Here is an 11,424-nt window from a genome sequence, read left to right as displayed (position 1 = left end):
ATTTTTTCCTAACCAAAGCATTTTTCAATTTTCAACAAATTAGGTGTTGTTTGGAATAAACCTGTATATGTATTGACTGGAACCCTCGTAGCAATATTTCATTTATTTTTGTAAAAACCAAGAGACTTCTATTTTCATATATTTTAAATTGGAAACACTGGTTAACAGGAATGGGAAATTGGTGATGGGAGAACAGAGTGGGAATATTTAGCTTTAAAAAAGCTCCCAAACCCTTTTTACCTTGAATTTTGAACTGCATAAATGTATTTCCTATTTAAAACATTGAAATCGTGGAGTGTTTTTGAAAAGGATAGATCATTTTCATGGCAGTACTTCCCCAAATGGACCTGTTCTCAGATCCATCCACTTCAGCCAGAACCTTGCAGATACTGAGCCTCTAGGGCAGTGCTCCTCAACCTTCCTCATGCCGCGACCCTTTCAGACAGTTCCTCATGTAGTGGTGACCCCCAACCATAACATTATTTGCGTTGCTGCTTCGTAACTATAATTTTGCTAGTTATGAATCATGTAAACATGATATGCAGGATGTATTTTCATTGTCACACACTGAACATCACTAAACCAGTGATTCATCACAAAACATGTAATTATATATTGTGAAATACTTATTTCTAATGACAAATAAATGAAATTTTGTCTTGAAGCATGGGGGTAGCATTGGTAACAGTCTTCATGCCGGGTACTTGAATATGGGTCTATCTGCATGTGGGCAGACCCGCCTGGAGGCAGATAGTGCGGTGTTTCAGTTCCTAAGACCATCAGAAATATGTTTTCTGATGGTCCTAGCCAACCCCTATGAAAGGGTCGTTCGACCGCCAAAGGGGTCACGACCCACAGTTTGAGAACTGCTGCTCTAGGGTAGAATCTCAACCTTGAGGACAGCTGCTCAGAAACCTTCCTGGCTGGCTGTGTGGTCACCAGGCAATTAGTGACCAGAAACAGGCACCCTCGTGGTGACAGGACACGGAACTTGGGATGCTGAAAATCAGGATGTTTGCTAGATGTCAACAAACCCTTCATGTTTGGCTCTTAGCAGCTCTCACCTGGGCTATTGCTAAACTTAGGCAAAGTCCTCACTCCTGACCTCAATCTTCTGATTTTACTGGAAAGCCATCGGCAGAGGTCCCACAAGTTAAGGTCAGCCAGCAGCCACTGTCTGAGCAGCCACGCTCCCCTGGTTTCTTTCATGTGAAGCGGGGCCAAAAAAGGCATTGTGAGGGTGCTTCCAGGGGTGGGGGGGGGCTGGCTCTTTAGGTGGCACAGGCATGAAGGAAAATAATGGCGCTTGAGGGGCCTCTGGGAAGTGGGGCATCCTGACTTCATCCTCACCGTAGCAAGCACTGGGCCGCGGGAAGGAAGGTGGGCTGGAGCAGTTGGCCCAACATGGCATGGTGAGGTCAGATGGGTATGGGAAATGGTTATTGTCCTTTAAATATTCCATGTTTTGCCAAGTTCCCGACCCCAGTCTCCACAAATCAAGGCTGTCAGATTCCCATAGCCAGGTCATTGGAGTATTCTTAAGGGATCCTCAGCAGTGACAGGCCAAGTGCCTAGAACTGAGCTGGGCCCTCAACAAGCCTCGGAAGTCACACAAATGAGTGTTTTTTAGCTTTTCCTGAGTGGCAGTGAAAACGAGTGTTATACACCACCTCCGGAAATCCTCAGTGTTAACCACCCAGGGCCAAGGCCCGTCTCCACTCCCCCACCCCCAGGCAAAGCAAACCCTTCTCTCACAACTCTGAGCAGCAAAAGCTGGACCCTCCCTATAGAAGCACAACAAGGATTTCTTTGTAATCCACTGCAAAGGAAGATGCTTATGTTTTCCAGGTAACGAGAAAGCTAGCTGGATTAGCAGGCAACCTCAGCTGTTTAATGAGTAATGTTTGTAGTCTGTCCAAAGGAATCAGGCTTCCATTACTTGAAAAAGCAGTCCTGGTGAAGGGTGCTGTCCGAACGGTGTTGGGGAGGCCACACCTCTCATGTAAGGGCAACCCCAGGGCAGCGCACGTGCAGCTGCTTGGCAGTAAAGCGCCGCAGGAGGCATGCCTTCTTAAGGCTTTGGAACCCGATGCCCCACTTTTCACCCTGGGTTTTGGGTTCGTCAGTTACACTGAGGGAGCGTGGGATTCCTCCAGCTCTCACCACTGTACAATACCTAACTTCCCTCCTTAGCTACAAACACAGTACCACTGGGAGAGGACATGGTGGTGGTGGGGATGACTTTGGGGGTCATTCAATTCAAAACAGGGGCAGTGGTGTGTTTTGTGGATTACATGAGATAAAGGGCATGGAAAAACTGGATCATGTCCCCTTACAGTGACATGCAAAATACACATGGGTTTCCTTCCTTGGTTCCTACTTCCAGCAATTGTGAGAGGGATGTAAATGTGCTGACATGTCTCAAAATATAACCATTCCCAAGAGCGAGAGAGTTTTGACATCAGGCCTGTTTCACGTCCAACGCTAAAGGCCTGCCCCACCCCTAACCTTCCCAGAGAGGTACTGGAAGATCGAGGGCACAGGCTGCAGGGAGAAGCACATGGGCATACGCCTCAGGAAGCACGACTCAGACACAGAAACAGGTAGGGCCCTGCTACACGGCCAACCTTGCTGGGCTCCATCTCAGATCCACTCTGCGGCAGCGCTAGGCGACCTGGGTCCTGGGTAGCCCGTACAAGAGGTCCCAGGCGGGAAGCTTTTGTGGGAAGGTGCAGTCAACCCCCTCATTTCAAGGCAGGTCAACATCATCCAAGACCAGCTGGCAGGCAGTATGGGAGAAAGAGGGTCACCGCTGAGGAGCAAAACACGATTCTAAATGAGGCACAGGAAGACAGATTTTTCTTCACTTAAACATTTACAGGGTCTCAGAGCTCTGGAAGAACATCACCTGAGAGCAGCAGGGCGTGCTTACCCTAGGAGCTCGGGGAGAACCACCTCTTTCAAACCAGTCTCCCTGCCTGCTTCCCAGGCCACTCCCTCCCACGCTTGAGACAGAGCGGCCGACTCTCATGCCCTGCTCTCCGAAGTAGGCAGTGGGTTGCCTGTTGGGTGGAGACTCATCAGTCATAACATAGAAACCGAACCTTCAGCTTCCCAGGAGGAAGGGGGATGTATCTGAAAGCTAGAAAGAGTCCTCATGTGAGGTGTCCCAGGCCGGCAGCAGACACAGGGTCTCTTGCTCTGAAGGCCTCGCCCTCTGGCTGTGCTGAGATAGCTGTGGGTGACAGGGCAGGGTGGTTGCGCTCTCCCCGTGAGCAGAACTGTGTCCCCCAGTTCGAGATGTGCACTGTGTCCTGCACACAAACAGAGCTGAGGCTAGGCTGGTAGGAGAAGCATTCTGCAGGGGTGCTAACCAGACCCTGGGTAGACAAAAGGATCCTGGGTATAGCCACCTCAGTGAGGTCAGTAGGTGACTCTGGTTCTTGTAACTCCCAGCTCGCCAAGCACAAGCCCACAGGTGCGGGCAGCCTTTTCTCTGAGGGGCCTGGTCAGCAAAAGGAGAGGCTGTAGCCTGTGGTAGCCCAGACAAAGCCTCATGGGTGAAGGTGCAATAGGTTAGTGACGGGGTGCTCCCAACTACAACTACTCGGGCCTGCTCACATAATCGGCATGTGGGTGGTGGGCGGGGCGGGGGGGTGCAGGAAGCCAGGGCCTTCCTCACATCACAGGCATCAGAGAAGGACTGGCTGCACATGCGAGACCACAGCATGAACCCTTCCCACAACATGCAAAATGGTCTCCCCCAAAAAGAAAGGGCCGGGTCCTAGAGGTTCACTCTTCTAAGTCTTGACACGGGGTCTCGTTCTGGACTTGCTGGGCGTTGCTTGACGTTTCGGTTTCCCATGCGGCCCTACCCTGGACCCTCAGACAAACTGGGACAGATTGGGGACTTTGATGTTGAGGTCACCGATGTTGATGTTCCGAGGAATCTCGGGCAGATTGATGTTCTTCACAGCGGACACAGCCCGGGCGGGGGCTGCTGAGAGGCCACCCTGGGGAGAAAGGAGAGGCAGCGTAAGAGGCAAATTCTCCAGTTACAAAAAGCAGGGGCCAGTGGCTTGGATGTTCAATCTGAACATACGCCATCCAGTTTTGATTTTCCTCCGTACATCTCAAAGGGAGGCAGACAGCAGAAAGGATAAAGACAGAGGCGGCGACAGGGCAGTCTTTGGATTAGAGGGGGACACTGTCCTCCTTCACGGAGGCTGTGCCTCATGTAGCTTGGCCGCTTCAGCAGCCAACAGTGCCCGGCACACGGTTGGTGCTCAGCATGTGCTGGCTGAAATAACGTGCCATAGCTACATTCCATATTAAAGCACTTTCCAGGTTAGGAAACGGGGAAAAAAAAACTAAACAAACGAGGCCCCCTTTTTTCTCTGAAGAGACTGAAGCCACAGAGAAATTCTTAAAAGGGAAAAGGATGTCAGAGCTCTTGAGCAACTGCTGGCCAACTAATAACAGGGGCAAAGCTGGCCTGGGCAATGTCATGTGGCAACAAGCTGGGTGGAAACAGCACAGAGTGCGGAGCCGTGTGGCCCTGGGAAGGAAGCAGCACAGACATTGGCCACTGCCAGCTTCATGCCAACATGTGCAGAGATGGCTGGCAAAGCCTCCCCCTCACAATCATCTTCCCCGAGTGGCCACTTTCAGGGCACCGAAGCCAGCTCCAGGTTCACTCTGCACGTCTCCTTTTCTGTTGGTTTCCAAACCTCTTGCCTCTGACTCACTCACTATTCCTGGAAGCTTCCCAGCTTGCATTTCGAAAAGAACGGTAGCTGCCACAATAGCTGTGGTCTGGAACCTCTTCAGTAGGGCTGCCAGTCATTACAGAAAGAATTCCTGGTTTGTTCAGATTGAATTCTGTATTTCTGCCACGTGTGGAGGTGTGTGCCTGTAATCTCTACTCCCTGGAAAGATGGTGGGAAGCGATGGCAAGACCTTAGGAGGATGAATGAGGGTTTACAAAAACCCTAACTCACTGCCATCGCTGAGTGGATGCTGACTCATAGTGACCGGAAAGGACAGGGCAGAATTGCCCCTGTGGGTTTCCAAGACTGCAACTTTACGACAGTACAAAGAATCATTTCCTTCATGAAGGGACTGAGGGTTTCAAACTGCTAACCTGATGGTTAGCACCTCAGAGTGTAACCCAATACACACCACAAGGACTAAGGGAGATACTTCAAAACACAGCCCCACTCTTTTTAGCTTTTGATAATATTAGCTGTTAATAAGTAACTCCTACCACAGGTATGAGGTCAGACTCGAGTTCCCAAGCTCCTCAATTCCAGTGAAACCAAAAACCCACTGCAATTGAGTAAATTCTGACTCACAATGACCCTACATCCAGTTTCTGAGACTATAAATCTTAATGGGAGCAGACAACCTCATCTTTCTTTTGTGGAGTGGCTGGTGGGCTTGAGCCATTGACACTGTGGTGAGCCGCCCAACACTCAACCCTCAGTATCCCAAGGAGAGGGCTCCAGTTAGCCCTACACAAAGGTACAGTAACGCCGACAAGGCGAACAAGAACTAAGATGTCCTGGTTACAGAGGTTTAACTGTTGGCCTTGGCTAGGCCCTGGTTCCCAGTGCTGTGGCCGAGACCAGGGAATCACCTTCCACTGTGTGATGATGGCAGCAGTCAACCAGTTAGGAGGGAGTCCCTTTGGGAGCGTGTCTGGTACCCCTGATAGCTGGGGGCTCTGACAAAGCTCTCACTCTCTTGGTCCATCCTTCTCTGACTTCTGGTTCTTGGGGCTTAGGAGGCAGTGGGCTGCCTGCCTTGCTGAGTTCATCAGCCCCTGCAAACACTCATGTGACAACCTGCAGCCTGAAGGCTGACCCACCAGATTCGGAACTAGCGAGCTTCCACTACTGCCGGAGCCATGTCGCTGACATAACGCTCTTGCTATGAAGAACTTACACATTTACACGTCACTGGCACTGTCCCTCTAGAGAACCAAGCCTAAGACAGAAGGAAACTGGCAACCCCGCGGCCTGACTTCATGCTCGTTGACTCCAGGACACAGGGCCGCCAACTCCCACATTTTCAGCTAGCCTTAGACAGAGTTGCAATAGTGCTTGGACTGGGGCTTTAAATCGCTACCCCAAACCACCTGCACATGGCATGGACCCCCATGGGCTCTGGCTAGATCGGAAGATCCCGTGAGAAACGCAGGGAGATCAGCCTCGGCGAACACGTAAGTCAGGAAACCACACTGGAACTGGCTAAGACGACGCTGGGTCCCTTCAGAGGACCGGTGGCTCCGAGAAAAGGGATGAGAAGGCCAGGCACAGATGGCGTTCCTCTGCCATCAGGCTTTCCTAGGCACACTTTTGGCCCAAAATCTGGGCTTCCAAACCTTGTTTCTACCTGTGTAATTTTTCAGAATGGCCTTCCCATCAGCCTGCTTGAGAGAACTCCAGGAAGAAAGTGGATGCGTACAGGCACACCCACTGTAGTGCACATCACAGATAATCACTACGGTTGTTTGACAAAGGGAAGGTGTGTGGCCACCCTGTAGCGAGCAGGCCTCCTGACTCCATTTCCACCACCATATGTGCTCCCTTTGCGCTTGTGGCAGTTACATAATCTGTCAACTTGAGCAAAGGGGTGGACTCTAGCGTATCAATCAGGTCATAGCTAATAATGCCTCTGCGTGGGCACGGCCTTCTCCTGAGGATTCTGGGAATTTCAGTCTTCCTCCTTGGAGTAGGGACACAAACTCTCCCTGCAAGGCACTTTTTTAAATCGTTTAATTAGGGGCTCATACAACTCTTAAAAAAATCTATACATATATCAATTGTATATACATTTGTACATTCATTGCCCTCATCATTCTCAAAACATTTGTTTTCTACGTAAGCCCCTGGTATCAGCTCATTTTCCCCCCTCCCTCCCTGCTCCCGTCCCTCATGAAACCATAATTTATAAATTATTATTTTGTCATATCTTGCCCTGTCCGACGTCTCCCTTCACCCACTTTTCTGTTGTCCGTCCCCCAGGGAGGAGGGCACATATAGATGCTTATAATTGGTTCCCCCTTTCCAACCCACCCTCTCTCTGCCCTCCCAGTATCGCCACTCACCCCACTGGTCCTGAAGGGATCATCCACCCTGGATTCTCTGCATTTCCAGTTCCTATCTGTACCAGTGCTCATCCTCTGGTCTAGCCAGACTTGCAAGAGAGAATTGGGATAGTGATAGTAGGGGGAGAGGAAGCATTTAGGAACTAGAGGAAAGTTGTATGTTTCATTGTTGCTACATCGCACCCGGACTGGCTCACCTCCTCCCCACGACTCTCCTGTAAGGGGATCTCCAGTGGCCGACAAATGGGCTTTGGGTCTCCACTCCACACTCCCCGGCTCATTCACTATGGTAAGATGTTTTTGTTCTGATGATGCCTTATACCTGGTCCCTTTGGCACCTCGTGATCACACAGGCTCGTGTGCTTCTTCCATGTGGGCTTTGTCTTGTAAGACATTTTGTGGACAAGCCACATAGAGCTACGCTAATGGAGCTAGCGCCCTGGAGCTAAAGGAGCCACATGGAGACCCACACCAGTGTGGAGATGCTTCCACCGCTGTTGGATCCACTGGCCTGTAATCTTCCTGCATTTGGCGTCATTGCATGTGTTGCGTGAGTCTGAAGAGGAATTTATGGACTGGTATCAGATATTTGGGCTAATATCGGGCTTACGAACTTGATCTGGACTGGGGTGGGATGTTTTTCTTAATAAACAATTACTCTTTGATATAAAACTCTCTCTTACACACATAAGTGCCTCTGGATTTTTTTCTCTAGTCAACCCAGACTAATACAGTGCCGGTGTCTCATTCTGCTTAAGTCTCACAACATTCTAGAGTTTTCCATAAAGGTCTAAGAAGAGTGGAAGGGTATAGTGGTTGACCTGTACTAGGAACCAAAATGCTGACATGCCTTGCTTTGCTGTGGTATCAGCTCTATAACTGAGGTCTGGAAGCAAAGCCCCAGTATCTCTGAGCTAGACCTGTACCGAACGTTGCCCAAGCTTCCAAAGCAACACGGGGTAACACATGTGCATTGTATACCCTTTGCCCGGTCTTTCCTCCATAAGCCAGGGCAGGAGCCCAGCTGTTCACTCACCTCTGATTTCTCCAGCCTGCTTTGAGCTTCAATCTGAGCCACGATTTCATTCATGTTTGTTTCCAACACCATGCCACCCATCACCACCTCCTGAAGGATATAGTGCACCTGGAGGTGAGCAAAACAACGGAGGGTCAGTGCCCTGGGTGGTGGGTAGGTGCTATCTGGAAGGAAACCTTACCGCTTTCCAGCTGCAGGGAGCCAGTCATGACAGCAGGCCCCGATCACCATCTCAAGTGAGGTCCTGAGGTGAGGCAGCTCCCCACTGTTGCGGGCAAAGCACAACAAGTCTCTCTCCTTAGCAATGGTGGTGGGGATGTGTGTGAGGGGGTGAGGTGGTGGCTGAGAGTCCAGGCTGTTTAAATCCCACCTCTACTATTTGTGAGTGCTTTGAATTCTTGCCAGCACTGTGGTGAGGGCTAGCGACAGCGTGGGAAGAGCACATAGTCTGGCACTGAAGGTTTTCAGTTACTGATGTGGTCACCCTAACTGGTGACTGTTAAGCAAGCTAGGCTCTGACTGAACACACGGAGCTGCCATGGGACTCTCTCAGGCTTCACCAGCCCGGGCCTCCAGCCTGTGCTCTGCTAGAGGGAAGGGACCTCACGCTCCAGTCTCTGTCTCCATCTTCTACCGTTCAGCATACATAAGGACTCAGTTAGACATCATCTCTGGACCCCCAGCTTCTAGCAAGCCAGTAGTTCTCCAAACAAAGCTGAACCCAGTGCATTCAACTGCTGTGATGACATAACGCCCCTCAACCATTGTCTCTTCTCCCGACGCCTCCTCCACGCCCTCCATGGGCTATAGAAAGCCCTGGCTGAGTCAAGTCAGAGTTGCCCATTGAGTGGTACTTCCTATTTCAACTCCAATCCAACTGCATCAACGTGGCCATCAAGGTGTTTAATAGTCAAGTTGGGAAGATTGCAAGCATCACCTTGTATGGTTAACGAAGCATGAAACTGATGAAGTAGTCCTGTAGGCGGGAGAGAGTTGTGACCACAGAGACCACAAATGACTTGAGAGAGCCAGTGAGAAGGCTGAAGCTGGGCTCTGACATCAGAGAAGCAGAGCAAGAAGTTTAGTTGGAAGTCACTGGAGAAAGCACCTCCGCTGGGACCTGGACAGGTCTGAAGAGCACCTTGTTCTGGCTGAACTGCAGGTTTATGCAAGAGAAAGGCTTACGCTAATAGGGCTGAGAAAGGAGCTCAGGCCTAGAGCAGGCCTTCTCCACCTGGACTCCGGACAGTTCGAAGCTGGAATAGTCTCTGCCCTGCATGCCTCTGCCCACTAGATTGCCCAAACTTTCCCCGGTTGAAAATGACTTGTCTAGAGTCAAGCCTCTAAACTGTGATGGATGTAAAGATTTACTCTGTAGTCACCGAAGAGCCAAGAACAAAGACGCACCTGTGTGTATGTGTGCGTGCATTTTTGAAATGTCCTCCCTTGGCACATCAGTTCTCTGTATTTTGCCCAAAGAAAAGGGAGAGACTTTGTGAACAGTTATATAGAGGGTATATCTGCTGACCTTTGGGTCGGTGCATTTCCTTACATGTACCTCCACCAAGCCCGATTTACCACTGTTCTGTCTACACACACACACACACACACACACACACACAATTTTTGTTTTATGCAAATTACTTTGTTATCCCTATGCAGATGAAGATTTACTACATAAGCCTCACATTTAGAAAATCTGCAAACTGTTATGCAATGCGGGTCTGAAACTAGTCCCTGGGGAACCCAACTGTTGATGCTTCTCCAACAAGAAATGGACCTCAACTGCAGTGGTTCTTTGGTTTAACCAAGGCCTGCCTTCTTCCTGGGGGCCTATAGTACTATGGAGTAGACTCGAACCTTGCCACAGTCACATGAGGTACGTAACGCAACCTCCCTTGTGGGTGTGAGAAAAGTGACACATGGAAAGAGCAATGAACAATTCCCATGCCAAGTGCAGTGAGCCTAGTTTTGTATAACTGCAGAGTGCACGCGGCCCCCTTCACACCGTGCGTTCTTCAGAACCCCAAACTGCTTTCCACTCTATCCATCCCTTGTCATCAGTCCATCCTGGCCTAATGTGTCAAAGATCTCAGCTGCATTACCTCATGCTTCGAGTCCCGAGACCTGAAGCAATGCCAGTGAGAGGAGGCGGATGACTGAAAGAAAGGCTTTTCAAAGACGAGAAAGCACAGTTCTTGGGCTGCAGAGGCTCTGCAGATGATGGTAATACATGTGGTAGTGCATCCTTTATAGAGAAAGGCCTTGTATATGGTTAATGGGACCAATGGGTGCTTACTGTATATACTTGTGTATAAGCCGAGTAGTCTTATTTTTTTGAGAAATAAGATCATTTTATCAAAAGGTACAGGAGTGGAACATAATAAGTAGAAGGCTGTACCATATTCATATCAATCCAGAAAACCCACGTAATGTCTTTCTTTTCTTTAATACTTTTATTGGGAGCTCTTAAATCTCCTATCACAAGCCATACATTCAGCCAGTGTGTCAAGCACATTTGCCGCCATCATCATTTTCAAAGCATTCTCTTCCCACCTGAGCCCCTGCTATAAGCTCCCCATTTCTCCCACCTCCCCCACCCCATCTGCCCTCCCTCATGAACTCTTGATAAGGTATAGATTATTATTTCCATATCTTACCTTGTCCTCTGTCACCCTTCACCCACTTTTCCGTTATTTGTCCCCCTGGGAGGGGGTTCTAGGTTGATCCTTGTTCTTGATTCCCCCTTTCTCCCTCCACCCTCCCCTAATCCTCCTGCTATCTCTACTCTCCTTGTTGGTCCTGAGGGGTTTATCTATGCTGGAGTCCCTGTGTTTCAGGCTCTTATCTGTAGCAGTGTGCATGTTTTGGTCTAATCTAATTTGTAAGGTAGAATTGAGGTCATGATAGTGGGGGGAAGGAAGCACCAAAGAGCTAGAGGAAAGTTGTGTGTTTCATCGGTGCTATACTGCACCCTGACTGGCTCGTCTCTTCGCTGTGACCCCTATATAAGGGGATGTCCAATTGTCTACAGATGAGCATTGGGTCTCCAGTCCATGCCCCTCTCCCCATCACCTTGGGTATGGTTTATAAGTTGAGTTCTTCAGCACAGTTTAAATGCAGTTTTTGTGGTAAAATTAGGTGCCTCAGCTTCTACTCGAGTATATTTGGTAATTTAAAAAGTCAGTTAAGACTTGTGATTTGAACACGGCACACAGAGCCACCATTTCCAAAGCTGCTACAAATGTGCTCCCAATACAAAGAGAAGTAAATGCAA

The 11,424-nt window shown here is 49.5% G+C and overlaps 1 protein-coding gene across 2 annotated transcripts in view; it reads right to left on the bottom strand.

Moving 5' to 3' along the window:
* Positions 1-2,856: 2,856 nt before the first annotated feature.
* Positions 2,857-11,424, bottom strand: part of AP3S2 (adaptor related protein complex 3 subunit sigma 2) — a 68,793-nt gene continuing 60,225 nt past the window's right edge. For both annotated transcript variants that reach the window (XM_075557828.1, XM_075557830.1), the window contains 2 exons: positions 8,148-8,255; positions 2,857-4,013 (listed from right to left, as the gene is read on the bottom strand). In XM_075557828.1, coding sequence (XP_075413943.1) covers positions 3,885-4,013; positions 8,148-8,255 — 237 coding nt within the window. In that variant the 3' untranslated portion in view covers positions 2,857-3,884. The remainder of the gene's footprint in view (positions 4,014-8,147; positions 8,256-11,424) is intronic.

Source organism: Tenrec ecaudatus, chromosome 9 (assembly GCF_050624435.1).
Source record: "Tenrec ecaudatus isolate mTenEca1 chromosome 9, mTenEca1.hap1, whole genome shotgun sequence".
Lineage (NCBI taxonomy): Eukaryota > Metazoa > Chordata > Mammalia > Afrosoricida > Tenrecidae > Tenrec > Tenrec ecaudatus.
The sequence above is the reverse complement of the archived record's forward strand: the minus strand, read 5'-3'. Positions and strand labels throughout refer to the sequence as shown.